The following is a 27,959-nucleotide window of genomic DNA, read 5'->3' as shown; positions in this document are numbered from 1 at the left end:
AGTAGCGGTAGTGTAGTGGATTTGGATTTCTCTGTACTTGCAGGGCCTCTCTGTTTTCCTGTAACTTTGGCGGTTAATTTCAGAAGCTTTAATATATTCTTTATTTACAAACAGCCAACATGGCGGCCGGAAACACGATCTGTGATTGCCAAGTTTGGTGTACATTGGGCCATAAATAAGGCCTCCAGTGCTAACACGGTACATGTTGACGACGAATTACGCATGGCGGACCAGGAACGACGTACAAACGTTCACCACAAAAATCTTACCGGAAACGCTCACGTGAAGACTAGAAAAAACAAAGACCGTGCTTTGTAAGATACCATGAAAACATTACGTTACCTTAAAACCTTACATTGTTAACATTTAACAACAATAGACTTAACAAAATATTGTTTATGACAAAATACGTTCTGGAAGACAGTATATGACATCACACAATTCAATAAAGGCTGTCACTTCATTCTTTATAGCACTATAATTGTGACAGAAAATGAAAATAACTTTTGAACAGCAAAAACACATATTTTAAATCAGTAATAAATTGAAAATAAAAGAATCAAATACACAAAACTGGCGCAAACATTATTTATAACAATATCTAGCTAGTTTAAAGCATAAACAATTATGCTAAAAATCATACATTCAGTAGCTCATAAGGCACAATAATATTGTGACAATATTATAATATATAAATTGTTAAAGCCATACAATTGCACATTTGTCCATATTAAAACCTTATTGTTAACAGTATTTGATACCAGTGGGCGAAATTCTATTAATAAGTATAGCATGCAATTCAGATCCACTATATTGTGACATAAACGTTTTGCTAATCAATAAGGCTTGATTGGTCATTGTCGGGTCGGGTACTACTTACATGTACCCCGGGTACTATAAAGTATACTTACATGTACCCCGGGTACAGTAAATATACTAAAACGTACCCGGGAATTTTAACACTAAATCGGTTGTTGTCGGCTTTTTTTTTGGAAATTAATTATGCTCACATTTTTGTCAAATTTTCTGTTAAATGGCCTCTATATTATCCAAACTCATACTCAAAAAGCATGTTGATGCAGTATTTTTAAAAGAGAAGTTTGTCTCATATAAACAATATCGTTTAACCGTAATCGGTAGCGCGTTTTACGACATAGGATTATGGGCGGGAATACAACTTGGGTACAGCCTAAAATCGACCGGGTACGTTTAAGTATATTTACCGCACCTTTGGTACATGTAAGTATACTTAAGAGTACCCGGGGTACATGTAAGTAGTACCCGAGCCGACAATGACCACTCGAGCATCAATAAGTAACAACTATTTGGCATCACTTCAAAGTTAAAATCACAGGACCACACGTTGATCATCATATTGTACTCAAGCCGTCAAACATAATATTATACATGTATATAAAAATGTAATATTATTAATACATTTTACTAGATGGTCAGTTACTTCAAACAAACTTAAATCAAAAGACAGTGTTTTAAAACAATTTTGGCTTATGATTTCCATTTTATTCCAGATTTGTTTTACTACAAACATATTAAAATAGACATTTTGTATAATATGAGACTTTAAAGATTCAATAAATGAAAACATATGATACAGAATTATCTCTTTATTATTTCAATTAGCTTACTGCCTAACTATATATTCACTGCACATTTTTGACTGTATATAATCATTGAAAATCCTTTTAAGGCTAACAACAACAACTTACTCCAAATGTTTAGACATACCTTTTATCTTCATTTACTGCCATATGAGAATACCGTGTACATAATATTTTTACAAAATGCATGTTGGATCTTATGACCAAAAACAACAACTATCAATGTTAAATTACCCAGAAAATATGTTTAACAATTAATATCCTGAGCGCAATAAACTACAGTATGAGTTTAAATTTAGTAGCAAAAAATATACGTCTGATTATAAAAAGTAAAAACATCCAAATTTTCAATTTTTGCTGGTAAACAAAAACATTTTGTAAAATAAATGTGAATCAGAATTAACAAATGCTATACGCTTTTACCTGGTTATTTCTTATTTTAGTAGTGAACATTGGTTTCCAGATCTACTTAACACCTGCTTTACAAAGAAAAGACTTTGTGTTTCATGTTAATAAGATAAGAACTCTTAATCATGTTCACTGAATAAACTATTACATCATAGTTGATGTAGCAAATGACGTAAAATTAAAGTAAATATCGAGACGAGTTTAGCTTCTCTTTCTACACGGTATTCTTTTTAATATTTTTTGAAGCCCAATTCCATATAATTTGGTAACTTGATTTTGATGCAAATGTGAAAGACAACTCCAAAATCAAATTGCATGCAAGAAATTTAATATCATACAGTAATCAAACCTACAGTTTGCAATTGTTCATATTTTAATAGGCACTCACAAAAATTGCATTTCAAGAAAATCCTGGTTCAATAATTATTTTAAGAACTTCCAAGAAATTACCACAAGAAAGTTGGTAAGTTTATGCTACATTCTTAAATTTTATTTACATTTTAAGTAAAATATCTTTGAATTTCATCTCTTCCATTCCTTTAGATTAAGATATGGACCGGTATTCAGATTTACAATTACCATAAATGCCCCAACCCTTAAAACTGCAAATATTTTGAAGTAACAATACACAGCCAACATCAATAAAATTCAAATACATCAGCATAACTTTTAAAAACATCCATCTTTGCATCTCCCAGTATCTTTGCATCTCCCAGTTTTGGGATGACAAAGCCCATAAAATATCATCAAACAGACGACATGCACACAAAATCCCACTGGAAGACAGAGCAGGATCAAAGCATCTTCACTTTTCCCTACCTCACGCATTCTTAAAAAAATTAAGACAGCTAACACGTACAAGATTCTCTGAGTAGATGAAGACATACAAACATATCATTGATTTCTTAATGTTTGACCACCGCAGATTCATAGAGGAAAAATTGAATGTATGAGAAAAACCCATAGCAAAGTGTGAACTTTATAGGTCTTAACAAGCCTTTTTTTCACAAGATTCACATTAAAATTCACCCTTTTGACCTGGCAGTCATGTTTTTCAATGGAACGGAAACATTTTCATACTCGGTCTAGAAATCATTCAATAAATTGTCTGGAAACGTTTCGCGAAAATAGGGTAAAAACTGAGTTTTAGACCATTAATAATGTTTAACTATAGACATATACGGACAACTGCCCGTCAATGGCGCCCATGCTTTTTTTAACAGACAAGAACAATTGCAAACTCAACTGAGATATCATCAAAACCTATGGTCTGAGCGATTTTCATGATGATTCATTTTACCTGACCCACTTTGAAACTCGACCGATATATCGGTACACATTGAATGACCAAGTTTGGTGAACATTGGGCCTTAAATAAGGGCTACAGTGCTAACACGGTACATGTTGACGAGGAATTAAGCATGGCGAACCAAGAACGACAGTCAAACGTTCATTACAAAAATCTTACCGGAAACGCTCACGTGAAGACTAGAAAAACAAAGACCGTGCTTTGTAAGATAACATGAAAACATTACGTGACCTTAAAACCTGACATTGTTAACATTTAATAACATTAGGCTCTTTACAAAATATTGTTAAAGACAAAATACGATCTGGAAGACAGTAAATGACGTCATACAATTCAATGCAGGCACTTCATTCCTTAAAGCACTAAAATTGTGACAGAAAATGAAAATAACTTTTGAACAACAAAACACATATTTCAATTCAGTAATAAATTGAAAAAGACAGAATCAAATACACAAAACTGGCGCAAAAATGATTTATAACAAAATCTAGCTAGTTTAAAGCATAAACAATTATGCTCATACTCATACATACAGTAGCTCATAAGGCACAATATTATCATATATAAATGGTTAAGCTGTACAATTGCACATTTGTCCATATTAAAACCTTATTGTTAACAGTATTTGATACCCGTGGGCGAAATTCTATTAATAAGTATAGCATGCAATTCAGATCCACTATATTGTGACATAAACACTTTGCTAATAACAACTATTTGGCATCGCTAATAACAACTATTTGGCATCGCTAATAACAACTCTATTTGGCATCACTTCAAAGTTCAAAGCACAGGATCACAAGTTGATCATCATGTTGTACTCAAGCAATCAAACACAAGATTATACATGTATATAAATATGTAATATTTTAATATATTTTACTAGATGGTCAGTTACTTCAAACAAAATGATATCAAAAGACAGTATTTTTAAACAATTTGGCTTATGATTTTCATTTTATTCCGACATTGTTTTACTACAAACATATTATAGACATTTTGTATATATTATTGAAAAGATGCAATCAATAAAAACATACGAAACAGAATAATCTCTTTATTATTTTGATGAGCTTACTGCCTAACTATATATTCACTGCACATTTTTGACTGTATATAATTATTGAATATCCTTTTAAGGCTAACAGCAACAACTTACTCGAAATGTTTAGACATACCTTTTATCTTCATGTCCTGCCATATGAGGTTACATTGTACATAATATTCTTAAACAATACATGTTGGGTCTTTTGACCAAAACAACAATTATCAATTTTAAATTACCCAGTCAACAATTTTAACAATTTAATATCCTGAGCGCAATAATCTATATGAGTTTCAATTCAGCAAAAATATACTACTGGTAATAAAAAAATAAAAACATCCAAAGTATCAATTTTTACTGGTCAACAAAATCATTTTGTAAAATAATGTGAATCAGAATTAACAAATGATAGGCTTTCGCCTGATTATTTTTTATTATGTAAACATTGGTTTCCAGATCTACTTTACAACTGCTTTACAAAGAAAAAGTTTTTGTTTTCATGTAAAGATAAGAACTCTTGATCCTGTTTGCTGAATAAACTATTACAACATAGTTGAAGTAGGAAATTAAGTATGTAAAATTAAAGTAAATATCAAGACGAGTTTAGCTTCTCCTTCTACACAGTGTTCTTTTTAACATTTTTTAAGTCTAATGCCCAATTCCATATAATTTGGTCATTTGATTTTGATGCAAATGTGATAGACAACTCCAAGATCAAATTGCATGCAAGAAATTTAATATCATACAGAAATCAAACCTACAGTTTGCAATTGTTCATATTTTAATAGGTACTCGCAAAACTGCATATCAAGAAAATCCCGGTTCAATAATAATTTTAAGAACTTCCAAGAAATTACCACAAGAAAGTTGGTAAGTTTATGTTACATTCATCATTTTTTTTACATTTTAAGTAAAATATCTTTGAAGTTCATCTCTTCCATTCCTTTAGATTAAGATATACATTCAGATATACAATTACTATTAATGCCCCAACCCTTAAAACTGCATATACTTTGAAGTAACACAGCAAACATCAATAAAATTAAATATACCTCAGATTAACTTTTAAAAACATCCATCTTTGCATTTCCCAGTTTTGGGATGACAAAGTCCATAAAATATCATCAAACAGACGACATGCACACAAAATCCCACTGGAAGACAGAGCAGGATGAAAGCATCTTCACTTTTCCCTAACTCACGCATTCTTAAAAAACTTAAGACAGCTAACACAAGGTTCTCTGAGTAGATAATGGAATACAATAACAGAATTGATTTCTTAGTGTTTGACCCCTGCAGATTAAGAAAGAGAAAAAATTGAACATACGAGAAAAATCCATAATAAAAGTACTTGTATATCTTTGAAACAACAGTTCCTTTAAGTTTTGGATTAATCTTAACAATCCAAATGAAAACCAAAATTAAATGAACAACAAACACGATGCTTACCGGTATGATGAAAAAGAGGTTAGACTTAAAGAACGCATAGAAAAGCATAACACAGACAAAACGTGGTACAATACAAGAAAGCGTTGACAATAGAAAGATTACAAATGATTTAAAGTTGATATCCTGTTTTTTGGCTGCATTGGCTCTGTTGCATCGATAATAAGCAGAATAATTCCACGTGATACTTGCTGTAGATAGGATCATACTGCGTACTGAAATTATACAATATAAGTATGAATCTGATATTTTTTCAAGTTAAACATATTATAAGTTTTCTATATGACAGTGAAAACTGTTTCATGGAAATAAAAATGCATATTCTTGTTAAAAAGATATATAAAAAAAACAACATAAAATGAAAATCATCATTCAAATGATAATTCTTATGACATATGATGACGACATACAAATTAATGCAGCTTCTTTGAAGTTAACTCCAGCAAAAAAAAAAAACAGATGAAAAAATTAGCAACAAAATGATGTGTACATGTTATTAATGAAATATAACTATATATTACAGAACAATCAACTTCTTAATAAAAATATGAACCAATGTGATAAAGGAATTAAGCCAGATTGTCTTAAGCCGGGTTTAACTATTTGAGAACTTGGAGCCAGATGTGAACAGCCACCTGATGAGCTCCTCAAAGGTCAAAGACTACCAAGTGTTGATAAATCTGCTCTTACTTACGTCTCTCATGGGAAAACGGCTTGTCAAAAGCAAAAGTGATATACAACTGTAAGGCCAACTGTGGGGCAGACTCCAAAAACACCTCTATGAAGTTGAACATGTAACAGTCTCTCTGGAGCTGGCGTGCTTTGCGTTTGTAGAAATCATGCCTATCTTTCGATGAAGTAAGTGATGCTTTCATGAAGTAATAAGTATACTGCAGTGTCCTGTTAATCAAAACAAAAACCCTGTCAGGCTCAAATATACATTCCTTATTATTCTTAGTCTTGCTGATATTTTACGATCAATAAACCAACAAAAGAAGTCTTCTTAGTCTTGCTGATATTTCACGATCAATAAACCAACAAAAGAAGTCCTAATTCTGAGTGCAGGATTACAAATAACAGTTTTGGTTTCATTTATCTGATCAAGTTAGAATACAGATTTATTTGATCTAATGCTGTTCATTGACAAATTAACATTTTTTGTTACAGCTGAGACAGTAATTTTCAAGTTATTTCAAGCAAAATTTTACATTTGAACACGAAGTGTGACCGTTGACCTATAGGTAGGGAGACAGGTTTTACATGTAACACAATGTCTTGTGATGGTTTATATTTGTGCTTTGTTATTTCAAATTGCATCAAATCATGGTCATGTTAATGATGATGAAGCAATTTTCAACTTGCATTCACAACTTCAAATCAGAAGCAACAATGCTTGCAAGTTTGAATGTTACTTGAAAAGCGAGGAGAAAACTTAAGGACAAGTTTGTGTTTGCTATTTAATTCTTGTCTGTCATATTGACAGTGATTATTGTAATTCCAGTATATATCCCTCCACATCATTAGGGATGGAGTTGATATTATCATAATTATTAAGATTTAAAAATATGTCAAATCAGAACTTCCCCAACATATGAAGGAAGTCTTTGTAATGCAAATCATCACAAGAGCTGTCAGAGGACAGCACGCTCGACTATTCGAGTGCTTGACAGTATAATGTAAGCCATCATGGAGAGGGGGTAAAATGTGGGTGTGTGGTCATTTAATAGATGATCTTTAAAAAAAAAAAAAAAAAAAATTGGGGGGGGGGATTCTGGGGTGGGGCGTGGGGGATGGTTTGGGTGGAGTCCATTGTGGTATGTCAGGTAAGTGTTGTTTTGTCAAAGTATGAATCAAATCTGATCTCAAATAAAGCAGTTATGGCAATTAAAGCAAAATTTATTAATTTGACCTTGAGAGACAAGGTCATTCAAAGGTGAAGGTCAAATTCAACTTGCCAGGTACAGTAACATCATGAAAGTAAGAAAGTATTAGAAGTTTGAAAGCAATAGCATTGATACTTTAGAAGTAAAGTGGATCTAAACACAAAATTTAACAAAATATTGAAAGTTACAAAGACAAAAAAGGGCCAAAATTCCGTTAAAAAGCCAACCCGAGTTATGCAAATTGCCCTGTACAGTCCCCTGACGAAAGTTAGCCAGTTTTCCAAGTCTATAAAGCCGCTAATACCTATGATACTTTAAAAGTAAAATGGACCAAAACACAAAACTTAACCAAATGTTCAATTAACTAAGTATAAAAGGGGCCATAATTCTGTCAAAATGCTTGATACAGTTGTCTGCTCCTGTTTAAAGATTGGGATCATGTTGGTAAAGAAGTATGCAAAATATGAAAGCAATATGTCAAAGGACATATAAAATATTTGAGGTGGTACGCAAACTTTAACATAGAGATAAATCTAAGTGAAAAAAGGGCCATAATTCTTACAAAATGCTTGATAAAGTTGTCTGCTCTTGTTTATAGGTTGGGGTCATGCTGGCAAAGAAGTATGCAAAATATAAAAGCAATATGTCAAGGTACATAACAAATATTTGAGGTGGTACGCAAACTTTAACATAGAAAATCTAAGTGAAAAAAGGGCCATAATTGTTACAAAATGCTTGATACAGTTGTCTGCTCTTGTTTATAGGTTGGGGTCATATTGGTAAAGAAGTATGCAAAATATAAAAGCAATATGTCAAAGGACATAGGAAATATTTGGGGTGGTACGCAAACTTTAACATTCCAACGCTCACGGGAACGGGAACGCCAACGCTGGGGTGAGTAGGATAGCTCCACTATATATATTTCATATATAATAGTCGAGCTAAAAAGTACTAATCAAATAGTGACAGGTTTTGCTGGTTCCAGTAGGTATTGTATAGTATGAGGGGTGTCATAGTTGCTCTAAAGTACAAGCCGCATCATGCGAAAATTGGTCTTATGGCATTAGCCAGACCGGCCTGTTCAATTGCACAGTCTGGTCAGGAGCTGCTCTGTCTGCTATAAACTCACACAAGGTTTATTGGTCTCATGAGATGACAGGGTAGCTCCTGACCAGACTGCACCGATAGAAACGCTGGTATGGAGCTATGCTGGCCACATATGGAATAAGACCCATTTTGGAATTACATAACTGGCATGTCACCTACCGGCAGATCAGGCCTAACACTCCCAGAGTAAAGATGCTGCCAACAGTTCTTGCCCACCATACAGGTCTTGACAGCAATTTCAAATCTAAATGATCCATTTCCTTGCCATCACTTGAATCACAAACTGCATCGACGGTGTCTAAAGTGGTTGAGTTTTCTACAAGCTTTTTTTGATAGCAATTGTTTGAAACATTGCTAGCATTGCTAAACTTTACTTCCATTTCTACATCATTTTTAGGCTCTTGACTTTTCCTCTCATCCACACCTTTGGCTTTAGCTCTACTGTCTATGATATGCCATGAGATGTCCACTAGCATGATTAAGATTGCAGGTACACACAAGAATATAATTGTGAATGTGAACTGAGCCAATGTTCTATCTGAAACAATACAATGTGTAAACTAATTGCTTCATAAGAACAAGTTTTAGGTGTAAATAGTGAACACAACGTATTGAGTTTAAATTTACGCCGTCTAAAATATAAAATAGTAATAAGAAGTGACCTTTATATGGAAAGGAATGACCTCAATTCAGGTTGAGGATGATTTGAGAAACAAATTATTAGACTTTTTAAATTTCAAACACATGCAATTTAGCTTTTACAACAAATGGATTTTAGGGTTGTGATTAAAAAACAACTTAAGGAGCAAAAATATCCAACCCTTGTTACTGGGTTCATCAAATCTTCACTTCTAAATAAGTCTGGTTAAGCTAAGAAAAACAAGCAAATTCGTAAAATTGATATCCCCCGCCAAATAAATTTTGTTTATGGATGGGTGTAGAACTTTAGTATTGTATATAGAATCCTTACCAAATAAGGCATATTTAATCAAAATGTGTGATTTTGACCTTTGTGTGCGACTTTGACCATGACCCCAGCAACCTGGATCTTATATTTGACACTCAGCTAGATGATGGAGAACAATTGTGGACAGTTATTAGAGAATCCCATGATGCATGGTAAAGGAATTACTAAATAATGAATAATTCATCAAATTTGTGACCTTTGACCTCAATGTGTGACCTTAACCTTAGCCCCTAGGATTATGGGTGTTAAATGTGAAGCACCCCCAGATGATTGAGAACAACTATGACGTGTTTCATGGCTCTGGCTCATGTGTTAATGGAGATAAAGCCCTAAGCTTATATTAAAAAGCATTTTTTTCAAGATACAAAGGGCCATAACTCCATTATTAACAGATGGTGTACAATGCCATTTGACGTGCATTAAAGATAGCCAAGATATGGCTTCTGACACAAAAGTGCTATATTAAAAAGCATTTTTTCAAGATACAAACGGCCATATCTCGGTTATTAACAGATGGTCTACAATGCGTAGCATTATCCTCCTATCCATATATATACTCATACCAAGTTTATATGAAATCCACCAAAGCACTTCCAAAATATTGCTCCGGACAGCTTACCCGTAAAAAATGCGGTTTGGTTAATTGATTGCCATATAATACATGAAATACTTTTGAAATGTTTGAGAAACCCCCAAAAAGGTAAAAAAACATTAAATAAAACGTCATCCTTCCTAAGAGAGACAACCCTAAATTAAAATTGAAACTATATCAATGTTTGATCATTGCCCTTGCTAAGTCATCTTCATAAAATATTTAATAATGTTAAGTGACCAAACTATTCATGAGCTAATAAATGATGAACATTAAAAAATTCACCAATGGTACACACACACATATATATATAAAGTAGCATACCAGATATATAAATGAGGTTTACTCCCGATTGTCCCACATTTTGATTTTAGGATTACAAATCGATATCGGAAAATCTAGGTAAGTCGCTAAAATCCAACTACAGTTAGATTCAAATTGTGGTCCACTTTCTACACTACACGTAGTCTGTCTCGATCGAAAGGGGTTAACTGTGGAGTTTTTTTTCATTGTTTTCTTGTGTTTATTACTATATTTTTGTTTGAATCAATAAACATAACAAACATCAAAATGCTTCTTAATACATTTTTATTTTCTTTACTAATTTATTTACTAAATATGAACACACATCGGCGTACTGAACAACAGTCACAGTCTGACATAGTTGCCCCTTCATGGCATCAAGTTGCTGGTCGATGTTTCTGTATTTTCTCTTCCTGGTGGGTCGGGTGCCCCGCTTTGAGTACTGTAGCTGTCTGATGTAGCTCAATGCTTCTACTTCTTGAAGCATTCGGATGAAGTGAAATTACAACACTTGAGTGAGGGTTTTATAATAGCAACTATTAATTTATTTATAACGCATGGATGTAGATTAATGAATGTTTGTCATTTTGGAAAGTTATTAAATAATATATATCTGTGTCCCATAATGCACTGCACTATTTTTCTGACAAATGACGTAAGCATATGAATTTGTTTATGAAATTCGTAAACATATTTCTTGTCATAAATGTTTAAGATTATATTTTCGTAAGTGATGTTGTAATTATATTGGATTATCGGATAAATGTGCACATTAGAAAAGCAGTATGTATACTGTTATCGTTCGATTTGGTTTATATGCATGTATTTGCGGATGACAACACAGCATGACAATACACAGGACCTATATTATAGGATATACTATACCTGTTTTTATAGCCCCCTTAAATAAATAAGCTCAAAACTTATAACACTGTCTGTTTATAACGCTGTTGCGTGGCTTAGACCCCGTCATCCGCGTTATATTGGAGTTACAGTGTAAAACTAGAAGTGGTGCGGCAGAGGCCAACGCGTATCCCCACGCCGCATAGATGTTATATTAAAAGGCAATTTTGGGTGGGCGCTCCAGGGTTGGTAACGGGGCCATGCATAGTTGAGATTGACTGTATTGTCATAAGAGAAGTTCAGTATCAATTAGAAGTGAATCGGTGTAGAAATGAAGAAGTTCTAGTAAAAGGCAATTTTGGGCGGGTGTGGCCTATGTGGGCGGGGCCCTGGGTGGGTAATGTGGACATGGATAGTCGAGATAGACTGTGTTGTCATAAGAGATCTTCAGTATTAATTTGAAGTCATTTGGTGAATAAATGAAGAAGTGATGTTAAAACAAAATTTTGGGTGGGCGTGGTCTATGTGGGCAGAGCACCCCAGGGTGGTGCACTATTTGGAATTTTGATCTGAACCCTGGGTCAAAAGTTAGCAGCATGTGCGTTGCATGTTGTTAGTAAAATAAATGAAAATGTCCTCATTTTAACCCATTTTAACCCCATAACTTTTGACCCAGGATTTAGATCAAAATTCCAAATAGTGCACCAACGCACATAATGCTCCTAGCTACCCAGTGTGCGAATTTCACTTTTGAAACCCTGTTCGGGCTACCATATGGAATTTTTCACTAGCCGAACCAAAGTTTACTTGCCCGAACTACTCATTCTGGACCTAGCAAATGATGGACATAAAGTATTACAATTTGGTGTTAATTGTCATATGGATTCATTTTTATTCTGGTGCAATGACTGTCATAGCTTATTTCTGTTTTGATAGTTTCACAGTGTTAAAATGACAGAAATAAGAAAAGGTCCACTAGCAAATTGTCTAAAATATGTTATACCGGTAGTACCCAATATTGTCTGCAAAATCTTTATATATGTCCCAGCGCTTTCGTTAATAGATGTCCAAGCGTAAATTGCGTCCCAAACTGGCAGTTGTACGTCCGTTTTACAATTGTGGAAGTCACTTGGACGTCCGATAATCTGCATATGTTTTCTAATACACAGGACATACAAATCACAACAGTTAATCTGGTCATTCATTCTGTTAACCGCGCTCCACGCTTAATCGCCATAAAAGCGACATAAGGTACTAGATCAACCACTGATAAGAGATATTAAAGTATCGAATAATAAAGTCACATTACACAGCCATGTATGCTGACACGAATGCAACACGAGAAATTCTCTGGTAACTTTCCAGTCGCCAAACTGAGCTGTTCAGCGTCCAATTGGTAACGAAAGTGGGTATAAGGGCAGGGTTAACTGGTGATCATTATTTTTTATTGACGTCAGTCTTGAAGTTGGCGTTTTTTCGCAGATTGATTCACAAGAAATCACAGTTTTAAAATTTACGTAATATCCATCGGTAATAAAACAGTACATGAAAGACAGTGTTGGGTATCATCATCACACCTTTTTCACCGTAAACAATTACTTGAACAACAATTGTGCCTTATGAGAAGTTAAATGCAAATGGTCAGCAATTACTTACTTATGGCGAGTAATTTGTGAATTTAATTTCAGTACAAGTATATTTCGTCATGTCCATTTATAGAACTGAATTACACAATTTTTCTACAGCCTTGTGATAATATTTTTATGTCCCTTGATGATGCTATGTAAAACCCGTGATTTAATAAGAGCGCGTCATTGTTGCTGACAGTGTAAAGTTCTACGCATGGAAAACGTGCGTTTAAATATAGACCATGTGCCTGGGTTGATCCGCATTTTAAACGCACGATGTCAAAAAAAATCGTCATTCAAACTCTCATCATGTCAACATAATCGGCATGGTGAGGAAACGCTAAATAAACGCTAGATATGGTTCAAACGATGGATGAAAATAATATTTTTGAGCATTTTTAATTTTCAAAAGTTGTAAACACCACTAGCCCGATCGGGCTAAGTACCTAGGAAAATTCAGTAGCGTGGGGATAATTTTTTTCTTTTAATTTTTTAATTTTTAATTCATATTGTGTTTGTGTGACAAACAATGAGTATATAATTATCGCTTTATACTTTGATCAAACTAAAAATAAAGCCCAGTTATGATCTTTATAATACTTTAATTATGTTTATAACGCATGCAAGTTTATCCAATATTTGTGGACATGGTATTGGATTTCTGAATGTGGGACAATCAGGAGGACACCATAAAGCAAACGAACCAGTTAAGATTTACAACAATACACAATAGTAGAGTAGTTTTTTATATGTAAAACAATTGATAAAAACTTCCTTACCATCACTGTAGTATTTCATGGCCAGAGCAATATCTGTGTAAATGTCGTATCCATACAAAGCCAGCCCAACTAGTGGCAGCAATAATTTCCTGATGCATTTAAAATACTTGTGTTTCCAGCAGCCTGTGGATCTTACGTCTTCAGCAATCGTTGCCTCTGTAAGCGGGATGTTTGATTCGTCCTTTTTTTCATGATTAATATTGTCATCTTGATTTTTTTCTTCTGTATCACATGAGTCAAAGTTAACAATGTCACTGTTTGTCAAAGTATTCCGGGAGGAATTAAAGCTCCTCGAAGGAAACATCTCCTCAGGTGTTTCAGATTCATGCCGATCAAACGCTACACGGTCAGCCTCAGATTCTTCACAGGAAGAGGACCCAGTAGACGACAAGTGGTTATCCCCATTTTGATTTGCATTTCGTTCCAGAGTATTTGGCTTTGAGTTCGTTTTTCTCAACTCTCCTCTGATTTCTGTCACAGTTTGTCCAGGAGAATTTTTTTGTTTAGTCTTGTTGCTTACAGTGTCGTCCACAGATTGGAGTCTAGAGAACATTTGTCCATCTACATCATCGTAATCAGCCATCCTCACCGCCTAGTTACAGTATACCTGGTAAAAAACAACAGCATAAAATTCTTACAAGTACCGCTATTACAAATTCCTAAATATGTATCTGTGTAAAAAAGCTGTTTCAATCCAATCATTTGTGCGATTGACCTTTTTTATATCAAATTCTGAAGTCTAGATTAAATAAATCCTATTCAAACAATATTTTTAATTTTTCCTTCTTTTTGTACGTAGCTGTTTAACCAAGCTTTTCACCTTAGCTGACCTTTGTAAGAAACCAATCAATTTGAATATAAAATTTCACGCCAGTAGGCCTGAAACTTGTCATAGTTTAAAAAGTGCAATCTACCAACAGTTTTCACATTTACATTAATATGGCTGAATGGGGCAAGTTCCCCACGTATACTTCACAGTACACCGATTTTCAAATTATACTTTTGGGAACCCCAGTATACTTAAAGGTACCCAAATCCAACAAAATAAAAAGAAAATTTGTTTAATTTGATGGAATATTGATTTTAATTCACTCGTGATCTTAGAAAAAAAATATTTTAACTCGTTAAAATATTATTTTATATGATCACTCGTGAAATAAAATCGATATTCCATTGAATCCAACAAATATCCTCTATTTATTTTATGCTTACAAATTATTATTTTTGTATTTTTGCCATTCTGGACAATATAATTGCCTGTTGGGCTCCCGCTTTGTTATCACATGTATTTTTAAAGGAAGCTTATCTGAATGTTTTTATAAAAATCAATTCAGACTAGTCACCCTTGGTCAAATTGTCTTTAATTGGGTGTCACAATGGGGAAACAAAACATATCTAAAAATAGTTCCTGAAAAACAATGAAAGTTATCAATAATTTTCACTGTTATTTTTCACTGTTTGAAACAATGAAATATCAGTTTTAATTCACTTATATTACTCTATAAAACAACGGCAAGCATAAAATAAACATGTGTATTTAAAGATCTTTGTATAAAAGCTATTGCATTAACTATGTGAACATGAAGTTTATTTTGATCAGGAAGATATTAAATGAAGATATTGTGATATTATTATGGTATGTCCATCATAGATTGTGTTTTCAACAATTGCATAATAAGTACAAGTTTTGATAAATTTAATTAGAAATATTCCACCAGATAGATAGAGAATAACATGTTACTGTCCTTGTAATATATCAGGCGAGGCTTAGAATAATATAATTATTATTCGTTATTTTATTGGTGCCGAGCCTGATATATTACAAAACGATGGGACAGTAACATGTTTTTCTGTTTATCATACCACACTTTCCTAAAAATCTGCAAAACAATCCATTTTTTATATCTAAAATGTACGGATCCCCGCTGATTTTGCTGATATGGCTATTACACGTTGACAAACATGTTTATGTAGCAACGGCGTTCGAAAAGACAACATGAATAAGCGTTTATTTTAAACATCGTATAGAGAAAAAAAGTTGTTTGCACTACGAATGGGAAGAGTATACCCGCTATAGTTATAAACGTCTTGAATTGGAGATCAGAAATGGACTTCAGCGACAAATTTTATTGAAGAACACACTTCACCGAATAGTTTGGAGCGCCATTTTGGAGATGTGTATTGAAATTGACATTTTGATGATGGTTTCAATATTGACATAAGCGTGTTAAAGGGACTGTCAACCATGAAGACGTAGAAAAAGAAAAGTTCTAAAATTCCTTATTTTTTTACAATTATTAGTTTATATTGATTAAAAATTAACCACTGGTATATTAAATTACTTGAAAAAAGTTAATATTTTCAGTATATTTGGTAATAAAATTTCGCGATGTGAAATCGAAAGTACAACGCGAAAATAGGTGACATAACGATATACACACTATAAATAACGCTAGTAGATTGATCATTTTTTATATTAGATATATACAATCCACTACGCATGCACAATTTGCATTCCTGGGTTTACCACGTGATGATAATGATCACTCTACTGGCGTTATTTATATGTAGCTGTTAGTTACCTGGTAGACATACCCAGTAAAATTAATTACCAAATATTCTGAAAATATGAAAACTTATTTACTTTTTTCAAGTAATGTAATTTATCAGTCGTGATATTTTAATCAATATAAACCAATACTTGAACAAAAATATGGTATTTTACAACTTTTCTTTTCTACGTCGTCGTGGTTGACAGTCCCTATAAATCATTTGTTTAAATTGTTGATGATTAGTATACAGTTATCATTCGTCTTGACTTTCTGTGCAAGTACAATTACTATATTGATATTTAATTTTGTATTGCCCCATTGGTGACGTCATTTAACTTCTGTAATGCGGGCTGTGGTGATTTAAACAAAATAAACGTTTTTGTAATTTATGACTTTAAACTAGAATAAAATATGTACGTTCTTGGTATCAAATTATTTGTTTTGTTAAACCTGATTCATGTTGATAGAAATTGTTGACTTAATTGCAAATCCCATATAACTCCAAACATTGACTGATATAACAACTTCCTGTTGACCATGATATAAAAATATATATCAGGCAACGTTTTATCAGACAAATATAAACGCGTTGGTATGATAGACCAATTTATTAAGCATGAGTGGAATGATTCACGATATTATTTATAATCAAATCAAATAACAATGTCTGAACCACCACTATAACAGATCTGTTCGAAGAACATGCATATAAATATTTCAAATATATATAGATGATTTGTGTGTTGCTGGCTGACCTATAAGCTTTCATTTATTTTCATTCTTTTTGAGTTTTCCTCTGTAAATATAGATATCTGATCATTAATATCTTATAAAGCGAAATAAGCCACGAAATCTGGCGCAAATACAACACTCCGTAATTGATTTGCGTGTGATGTAACTAAGATCTGTGCAGAAGAAATGCATTCACTATCTTTGATCTCATAGATATATCTTTTTATCGTTCATCAACGCTGACCACAATAAACGCCTTATATATTTTTTAAAGGTATTTCTTGTTTAATTGTATAAAAAGGAACGAAAGCATGCATATTTTCTTGCCAAGTAACCAATAAGCACAATAATGCTCATTTATGCTATAACTACATGTGCTATAACTACATGTATACTAAATTCAAAGTGCTTGTGATGCAGAGACTCCGGTGAAGAGTATAGGACCCTCTTTGCCCTCTTATTGATAAAAGCATTTCTTGTTTGAGACATGAAAGTATATTTTAGTTACATACACAGGGACAATTAAGGGACAGTTGAACTGTTATTTGCTTGAATAACTGTTTGAAACAGGAATTTGTATGAATATCTACAAGCCAGTTTTTAAATTGCAATATCAGATTGCCATCGAACAAGTAATTTGACTTAATGTGCTTTTTATAACGAGTAATAATAGATGCAAACCGTAGATGTTGAGTAATCAGTTTATGAAAAAATGCTCACTTATATTTGTAGCTTCTTAAACAATGAAACTGTTCCCTAAAATTTGTATCAGTGCATTCTATTAGAATACCGTGCATTTATGCATATTGAATTAGTATTCAAAACCCCGAAGTATTACATTTTCCTTTAATAAGGACTATGTTTTCTGTTCTTCTATTTAAAACTATTTCATCACTACCTCTTACATGTTTGCAACATCCTGAACTTGAACTTAAACTTGTCAAGTGTATATATTTCTAGTGTAACTGGATGTGGCTGTAATTGATTTAGGTTATTTGTACACGATCCAATTTGTGGAAGGTCTCAAAGTTTAAGAGGGTGAATCAGACAGGCACATAAGAAACAAGAAATATCTTTAAAAAAGATATACGGCGTTGATTGTGATTGAAGTTTATGGAAGGTAAAGATTTAAATGAATGAGATCAAGTTTAGCTAATATCTTTTTCTGTGCAGTTTTTAGCTGCATCAAACGCAGTACGGGATGTTACGCGGAGTTTTCGCGGCTTATTTTACATTATTACATATTGCTGGTCATAAACCTATAGATACAAAAAAGAAAACCAAAGTCAACCGGCCACACGCGAAGTCTCCGTACATATTTTAAATATGTATACGCGCGTTCTTCGAACAAACCTGTTTGAGTGGTTTATCGGGAATTGCTACGTGTATTTGATTCGATTATTAACAGTATCGAGAATCATCGCGCTCATACTTAATACATTAGTCAATATGCTGCAATAATACATTAGTAAATATGATGGAATAATTCTTGTTAATTAATTAAAAATAATATTTATCATGGTATTGTTGAAAACACATTAAGAATCTATTATTGACAAGCCATAAAATAATATCGCTGGATATCTTCATTTCACATCTTTCTGGTGGTAAAGAAAATTCCGGTTCACCTAGTTCACGCTATAGCGTCTTTATTATATAACTATTATATAACTGACCGCGAACTCCGAACAGCACAGAAGGTCTGACCTGTATATAAACTCTGACATTCAAACACACTAACCGCGAACTGACCCCTTATACCTCGCGGGTTGAAATGCAACACATTAAAGTGAGGCATCGCTTCCACTGCTCTTTATACTTTTACATATAACATGTTGACAGGAATATGGAAGTCAGTACTAAATATGAGAACATGGCCTTTAAGTACACAACGTTCTCGCGCTGAAAATCCTCTGAAAATAAAAGATGTACGCACAAACTGTATTGATGTCGAGATTGAGTGTAAAACTGTTCTATCTATAAAGCCTTTTTATTAGAGATAAAACTGTTTCATGCTGAACACGCAGTAAAACAGTGTTACAAAGACGCGGACATGTTTCCAATGTTCTAGTGGTATTATCAAATCAGCCAATGCAGTCAATGAAGTGTATTCATCTGTACTTGGCCGCGGGAAGTTTTATTTGAATTCTATTGGACGCTAACAAAGGTCAGGCTAAGGTGAAAAGCTGGCGTATACAGCTGACGCCGAAAAAATGCTTTTCATATTAGCAGTAAATGTATTCATAATATTGTTCCTGCCTGCTGAAAAGTCAATGCATCCAAAGTCTTATCAGATAAAGCTAACTTGTAACAAGGGCTGTTTGTAAAACATGCATGCCCCCCCCCCATATGGGCTGTCAGTTGTAGTGGCAGCCATTGTGTGAATATGTTTTTTGTCACTGTGACCTTGACCTTTGACATAGTGACCTGAAAATTAATAGGGGTCATCTGCCAGTCATGATCAATGTACCTATGAAGTTTCATGATCCTAGGTGAAAGCATTCTTGAGTTATCATCCGGAAACCATTTTACTATTTCGAGTCACTGTGACCTTGACCTTTGACATAGTGACCTGAAAGTCAATAGGGGTCATCTGCCAGTCATGATCAATGTGCCTTTGAAGTTTCATGATCCTAGTCGTAAGCATTCTTGAGTTATCATCCGGAAACCATTTAACTGTTTCGAGTCACTGTGACCTTGACCTTTGACCTAGTGACCTGAAAATCAATAGGGGTCATCTGCCAGTCATGATCAATGTACCTATGAAGTTTCATGATCCTAGTCGTAAGCATTCTTGAGTTATCATCCGGAAACCATTTTACCTTTTCGAGTCACTGTGACCTTGACCTTTGACCTAGTGACCTGAAAATCAATAGGGGTCATCTGCCAGTCATGACCAATGTTCCTATGAAGTTTCATGTTCCTAGGCGTAAGCATTCTTGAGGTATCATCCGGAAACCATTTTACTGTTTTGAGTCACTGTGACCTTGACCTTTGACCAAGTGACCTGAAAATCTATAGGGGTCATCTGACAGTCATGATTAATGTACCTATGAAGTTTCATGATCCTAGGCCTAAGCGTTCTTGAGTTATCATCCGGAAACCATCTGGTGGACGGACGGACCGACAGACCAACATGTGCAAAACAATATACCCCCTCTTCTTCGAAGGGGGGCATAAAAATAACTATAATGACTATGTTGGACAGATTTCACATTAGAAAATACAATTTACCGGTAACAAAGTGGAATGTGGAATATAGTTGCACTGTAGGTGTCAAACATAGTGGAATGTGGAATATAGTTGCACTGTAGGTGTCAAACATAGTGGAATGTGGAATATAGTTGCACTCAGGTGTCAAACTCAATTTCTATAGGATTGTCCTTAAATGGCGGCCGCCAGCAAAATGTACAATTTATAACAGTAAACTCAGGATGCTGCTGGTTCAGATTCTTATAGTCAGTTACAGGGCTATTGTGAATTCTTCAAATTTGGAAGTCAGGGGCCCGTCTTATCAAACATCATATGACATTCATACCTTATGATGGAATTTTTTTTAATATCATGAAAATGTAACCTTCACCTCGATGAAACCTTCATGTCTACAGTTAATTTTGTTTAGCATTTCCAGTCGTCTCCCAAGTATCTGTCTTATCTCCTTTAAATTTGGAACATACTTTCCATGGTTGCCGATATTTTTAAATTACAAATTTCAATCTAAAGTAAACATTGTCGTACGAATCCTTTGATAAGATGGGCCCCTGAACTGCCTTGTTTCTGGTACTGGAAGTTTTGCTTGATATATTTGCAAGTTTTGACAGTGTACACAACACAGACCCTGAATATTACCCTATTGAATTTTAAGCATTAATTTGTATGATTGATGCCAGGTTTTGTTCATATGGTGTTTAAATGGTAAACTCAAGGTAAAAGAGACAGATTTCTACAAAATTACCTTAAAGCTGTTGTTTAACTTCTATGATGAATCTTTTAGTTACATGCACATTTGTTTTTCAAAATCAATAAAATGCCATTAATCTATAATCTGTTTTTTCTATATTTTAATCCAGCTTTCTATTAAATTTCATAGCTTTTTACGGAATTCCATATAATTCTATGGAATTCTGAGGCGTTCTATGGAATTATATGGCGTTCTATGGAATTCCACAGCGTTCTATGGAATTCCACGGCTTTCAATGGAATTGAACGGCGTTCTATGGAAATCTACAGCATTCTATGGAATTCTACAGCATTCCATACCATATCAAGTCCCTCTTCTGTTGTTTTTTTTCACTTTTCCATTGACTGCATGGAATCGTATGGAAAGTTAGTGCCAATACTCTACAGAATTCCATCATACAATTTCTATGGAATTCCATATGATTCTAAGGCAGATCTACAGACGTGCCTAATCCAAAACTTAACCAAATTTTCAATTTTCTAAGTATAAAGGGCCCATAATTCCGTCCAAATGCCAGTCAGAGTTACATCACTTTGCCTGCACATTCCCCTTATGATAGTTAATAAGTGTTGCAAGTATGAAAGCAACAGCTTTGATACTGTAGGAATAAAGTGGACATAAACACAAAACTTAACCAAATTTTCAATTTTCTAAATATAAAAAGGGCACATAATTCTGTCAAAATGCCAGTCAGAGTTACATAACTTTGCCTGCACAGTCCCCTTATGATAGTTAGTAAGTGTTGCAAGTATGAAAGCAATAGCTTTGATACTTAAGGAATAAAATGGACCTAAACACAAAACTTAACCAAAATTTTCAATTTTCTAAGTATAAAAATGGCACATAATTCTGTCAAAATGCACGCCAGAGTTATCTAACTTTGCCTGCCCAGTCCCCTAATGATAGGAAGTAAGTGTACCAAGTTTGAATGCAATAGCATTGATACTTTCTGAGAAAAGTGGACCTAAACGCAAAACTTAACCGGACGCCGACGCAGACGCCGACGCCAAGGTGATGACAATAGCTCATTTTTTTTTTCAAAAAATAGATGAGCTAATTAAACAGGGGTATTTTTGTATGTTTTTTTTTTCCAAATAATTTTTCAGAAGGCACTCAATATATTGTTAATGCCAATCAAAATATAAGGATTTTAAAAATAATTTCATGAATGTTTTTAGCACGATGTACCTTTAAATAGTGATTCTTTATAAATCATAAGTAATTTAGGCTAATTCAGTAAAACTGATAAACTTTAAATAACATCAAGTTGACATGACACACCGGTAATGTGTATATTTTTCAAAAAATAGATGAGCTAATTAAACAGGGGTATTTTTGTATGTTTTTTTTTTCCAAATAATTTTTCAGAAGGCACTCAATATATTGTTAATGCCAATCAAAATATAAGGATTTTAAAAATAATTTCATGAATGTTTTTAGCACGATGTACCTTTAAATAGTGATTCTTTATAAATCATAAGTAATTTAGGCTAATTCAGTAAAACTGATAAACTTTAAATAACATCAAGTTGACATGACACACCGGTAATGTGTATGTCACACTTATTGCTAGCTTAAAAAGCATACCAGCTGTATTTCATATGTTTTCCCAAACCAAATCATGTCTGACATAGAGCTGTTGCAGTAACATGTATTACCAAAACTTAAGGTGCCAAAGCATACTGTTTGGTATAAAAGCAGGTTTTATTATAATGTTTTATTTGAACAGAAGTTTATCATTTTGTAACAGTAACAGTAAGTTTTATAGAAATGTATGAAATTGTAATATTTGTTGAGATACGTCTCTCTGCTTGTATTTGTGAACAGAGGCATCTAATGATAAACACATGGGTATTTATTCTAAACACTATCTAATAACAAACAACAGTTGTGGCAAGACAGTTTAAAGCTGTTGACTATCCTTCAGCTTTTTAGTTCTGTAGGCTAAGTAAACAGTTAACTAGATTAAAGCGAGGCATACAGCGTATATTTTGAATATTTTTCATATCTTAATTTTTGGACATTTAAAAATTATTATTTTTAAGTGTACGAAAAACTTAGAGTAATTAAGGTATATACCGGTATTAAAGCAAGAAATATGACCATGTCAGGATTTTTTTTTTACCAATTTGTTTACCTGTATTAATTTACTTTTAAAAAGATCTGGATTTAAGCAACCTACATACAAAATGTCTTCTAAGTAATCATTTTTCTTTTAGAGTCACACAAATCTTGACCTTAAAGGCCATACATGCAAACCCTCACTAAAATGAGCCTGTCATGTACCTACACAAATAATGTAAGCTCACGGCTAAAACATGGTATTGGTGCTGAAAGTAGTCTCACTTACTCAAAAAATGTAATTGTAGACACAGCATTTCCTTGGTGTTATTTTTAAAGCTCAAGGTATCCCCTACTCAAATCAAGTTGAATTTTATTTGATCATGCATGCATTATTTTTTTATCTAACATTTTCATCCTATGGTATAATACAAGTTACAGGCACTACACTAGTCATATAACATGCAAAAAAAACATAGCATAACTTCAAAACTTCAGATATTTTCACTTTAACATCAACTACAGGTTATAAACTGTTGAAATAAAGCAAAAAACCAAAAGTGATTACTATCTTAACAACAAAAATCAAAGCATTAATTAATCAGGTATCAGACCAAAAGAGAACCAAGCAAGAAACTTTTCAATAACTTTTATTATAGACCCACAATATAGCTTATTAGGCATTTGTCTGAAACCAGGAAGTATATTAAAACAAAATAAATCGAAAACGAGTGGTTTGAAAAAGCATAAGTTTTCATAAAAGGTAGAATTGCACGCTCATAAGTTTGGTTACAGACACTACCAAAATATATGATTCCAAAAACAGTTGCAGAATGGCATAAAACATTAAAAAATGCACTATAAAAGCAAGTATACATAAAAACATTGACTTGAACATTATATCAAATGATTTTTGATCTGTAAGAATTTTTGTTAAAACACATTTTTTGTGTACATGATCTGAGTTGGTTACAGACACTACACATGGGGTAACAATAGCTGTCCAGGAGACGTGTAGCTTGACAGTTCTCAGTGCTGGGCACATACAAGACAAAGAAGACTAATCTGACATTATGAGTTTGGCATCTCATATGAATTGGCACACCGGTATAGAGTTTCAAATTAATATAATCTAGAATTTCATTATGCAGCAATAAGCATTACCAAATAATTTGCGGAAAACTTTCCAAACATTTCAGTGTAAAAAAAAATGTAATTTTGCAAGCAGCAAATCAGTGATGTTTTTATAACCCTTTGTTACTCTAGCTATCAAGATAATCACAGAGAAGTTTAAGCTTTACGTAATGTTTGCCCTGAATTTGAATTTGGGAAGTCCACTTTCAATAATATCTCTGGATCTTGTGCGCTATAAACAAGATGACATCTATCGATTCCTGTAAACAGTCATCTCTTCCAGGCCAAATTTGCTTAACTTTCAAAATAAATGAATTTCAATCTGATTTCTGTTCCAAAGCAAACACTAAAATGTCCTTTGATTCCATTTATTTGCTCTAGCCTAGCAGCTAATAAGGCATCGTAGTTGTATTTTAGCTTCTCATATTTTCGTTTGTTCTCCCAATGCTTAACTTTCATGCAGCCAAACCTAGTCTTATTTTATCTTTTCTTTTTTGCTTGATTTATCTTTGCTTCCTGAAACAAGAACGGAAACAAAATTCATTTTCCGTTCTTCAAAGTTTCTGCTACTAATTAAAGTATAAGAATGTAAATTTATATACATGTAGTGTAAAGCATACAGTGCACATGTCTTCATTGATCCATTCATAAGCAAAGGAAATGATTAAATGCAGCCATTCAGATCAAAGTAAAAAACAGAAGTTACTTCAGACATGGTTAAAACTCATCACTTTAGCTCTAAAAATGATTTCATATATTCTTTGATAGCATGAACAATAATATGTTAAATGTGTAGGCATTGTAGAGTCTGTAACCATATGACCATCAAAACAAACTGTTTGATATTGTGTCTGATCTCAGTAAATTCTCAAATGGATTTGTTTGGATTTACTGTTCTCATGATATTTAATGCAAAAAACTATGTTTCCAATTGCATATTCTAGGAGATAATTGAGAAAATGCCAGTTTATAGAAAGCTACACTATGAAGACAATTTATTTACATTATTATGATAAATATTTCAAATTTCAGACAGAAAATGTCTAAATAATGCACCTTAGACATCAGCAATGTAATACAAAATACAATTTTGTTTCATTTTACTCACATATAACAAAAAAGGTTAAAGGCTTACAGAAGGAAGTTAGTGGTTACAGACACTACGAATTTTAGCGTAGCATAATCAAAATGGTAGATATATACCTGAGTCATTACAAGAGGTTTGTTCTTGTCTTCTCTCCATATTAAAGGGTTGTATCATCGTAAAGAACACAGTCTCAGACATATTTAGATAAATCATTTTAGAAAAAGAAAATCCGGTTATATTGTTCCTAAATAAATTGTTCATAAAATAATTCCACAAGAATGCTTACAATATTTCATCCCAAGAGGTCTTGCATTACCTATTTTTGCACATTAATCTATTGCACAATGTATGATGTAACATTCCAACATAAAAGATGGAACTTTCTCATGAGTAAAACAAAATATTTATGAGAAATAGAACAGGGATTTTTTTCCTTCTTTTTTACACATTTTTGTAGTGTCTGTAACTTTTTCTACGTAGTATTTTTTCAATAATGATAATATTTTAGCAAGGCAAATTTCAGCCAACTTAGACATGACATGAATACACATTAGCAAATGTAGTATTTATACTTTTGCATGGAAAAACTTCTAAACTATTGCCACATAAAACTTTCAATGGTTACAGACACTACAGAATTTTAAATAAAAAGATTTACCAATGAACTATCATTATTGCTAAAACCCCGGCTTATCTAGTAGTTTGAATGGGTTTTGTACTTATCCTAATACATAACTGAATTTTTTATGTTAATACAAGTTTAATTTACTGAAATTTTGTACCAATAATTGGAGTATAACAATAAGTATATGTTTGAATTTTAGTGTTGAAACAAAATCCCTGCTGGTAGTATTTTACTTATAAAATCCATGATATTTTACCTATTTCATTAATTCAAGCAGCAAATCGTACCGGATACAAGTTTGTGCATGATTATACCAATGTTTGCATCATTTGTTGCTGATATCAAGAGCATTTCTCATTTAAATCAAAAGATTTTTTCAAGTGAGACTGCATAACGCTAAAAAAAGGCCATTTTTAGAGCATGTTTCAAGGTATATCTCAAGAACGTGTAGCACTAGCCTCTTGAAATTTTCAGAAAAGTAAGATGGGTATATGCCAGTGTAGTGTACCTTTAGAATTAATTCCTATCTTGTATATTTTTTCTTAGCCATGGATATAACATAAAAAAATGCAAATCAGCACCAATACCGTGTTTTAGCCGACAATATCTGCATCCTTACTGAAGATATTGATAGCAAACTTAACAGTATTTTAAGCAAATGTGACCTTGACTGAACTAGCAACCAATGCATTTTTTCTCTGCAAAGTACCCATATCTGGTTCTATTAAATGTCATTTTGTTTCAATCGAATTAGAGTGGTTGCGGATATGTCCAAGAGTTACATGCACATTGTTAACCCATTTATGCCTAGCGTCCTGAAAAAAGGACATTGCAAACAGCGTAGACCCAGATGAGACGCCGCATAATGCGGCGTCTCATCTGGGTCTGCGCTTATGCGGCATCTCATCTGGGTCTGCGCTGTTTGCTTAAATGAATTTCTTTATGAAATATTCTAAATATAGACATAAATATACTTGACACCCCAAATTTTGGAAATAAATTGATCCAATTTAGAAGGATGGGAGAGTCCATTGGGCATAAATGGGTTAATTTCACAGGGGTCACTGACACTGTTTCCCTTTACAATATAGCTTCAAAATATGAGAATCTCAAATACGATAACATACCAAGTTGTCATAGTTATAGGACAGTTATTTGTTGGTAAAAGAAAGCACAATAACCAATTACAACAACAATGTGCAGACGTTAATGTATTTTAGCGGCTCATTTTAAACACCATTTGCAAAAACCTCAAGGACTGCACCAAACTAGTTACTCAATGATATGTTTGTTGTCATGTAATTACATATTTTATCCCATGACTGCTGCTGGAAAATTTAAATAAATATATATTTGGGTCAAACGCTACAAGTGACAAAAAGGTTTAAAAATTATAAAAAAATACATCCAGAAAGTGTGTCATCCGAAATCATGGTCCATAGACATTTGTGTTGACAGCAGGGATTTAAAGTTCACAATTAATTAGCCTAATATTTGATACCAAAGTATTTATGTCAGATATACAAGTTGAAAGAAAAAAACTTCACACACTTACTTGTGCTGAGCCTTACTTGTTGAGCAAAGGAAATTCGGCAGGTTCCTGTCACTCTTGTCTTGGTTGTGTTAGGCCTATGACAAATCATATTCGGATATTCCAAAGTTCTTAAAATAGAGTAATCCAATTATCTTTTTTTAAGCGGTTACGTCCCTTTATAATAACAGCGCATCTACATTCATTAAGGTCAACACTTACTAAACGTCCCATTTGTTGAATCGTAGATCTCATTCATTAAAAGGTCAATAACACTAATAAGTGTAATGTACTGTACACTATGGATCAATAAAAAAATTATTGCACCTGTTTACAGCCTCGTGTGG

General features: G+C 33.3%; 2 protein-coding genes across 3 annotated transcripts in view; one reads left to right on the top strand and one right to left on the bottom strand.

Annotated features, from left to right (window-relative positions):
• The window catches only part of LOC127861951 (atrial natriuretic peptide receptor 1-like), a 64,891-nt gene that overhangs the window by 14,734 nt on the left and 22,198 nt on the right, over positions 1–27,959 (top strand). The window lies entirely within an intron of this gene.
• On the bottom strand, positions 153–27,749 carry LOC127862098 (XK-related protein 6-like). The gene is made up of 5 exons (XM_052401070.1): positions 27,637–27,749; positions 13,930–14,536; positions 8,977–9,355; positions 6,522–6,727; positions 153–6,042 (listed from the first exon to the last, which is right to left on the bottom strand). Exons 2-5 carry the CDS (start codon positions 14,510–14,512, stop codon positions 5,447–5,449), a joined length of 1,764 nt encoding a protein of 587 aa, XP_052257030.1. The 5' UTR covers positions 14,513–14,536; positions 27,637–27,749; the 3' UTR covers positions 153–5,446.

This window comes from Dreissena polymorpha, chromosome 1, assembly GCF_020536995.1.
Source record: "Dreissena polymorpha isolate Duluth1 chromosome 1, UMN_Dpol_1.0, whole genome shotgun sequence".
Classification (NCBI taxonomy): Eukaryota; Metazoa; Mollusca; class Bivalvia; order Myida; family Dreissenidae; genus Dreissena; species Dreissena polymorpha.
The sequence above is the reverse complement of the archived record's forward strand: the minus strand, read 5'-3'. Positions and strand labels throughout refer to the sequence as shown.

What these genes read in the sequence shown, in the direction of transcription:
- LOC127862098 (XM_052401070.1), bottom strand. Translation starts at nt 14,512, where the DNA reads ATGGCTGATTACGATGATGTAGATGGACAAATGTTCTCTAGACTCCAA. An exon ending in CATGAAATACTACAGTGATG is followed by an intron (nt 9,356 to 13,929) that starts GTAAGGAAGTTT and finishes GTATTGTTTCAG; the next exon opens with ATAGAACATTGGCTCAGTTC. An exon ending in GTGTTAGGCCTGATCTGCCG is followed by an intron (nt 6,728 to 8,976) that starts GTAGGTGACATG and finishes TTTGATTAACAG; the next exon opens with GACACTGCAGTATACTTATT.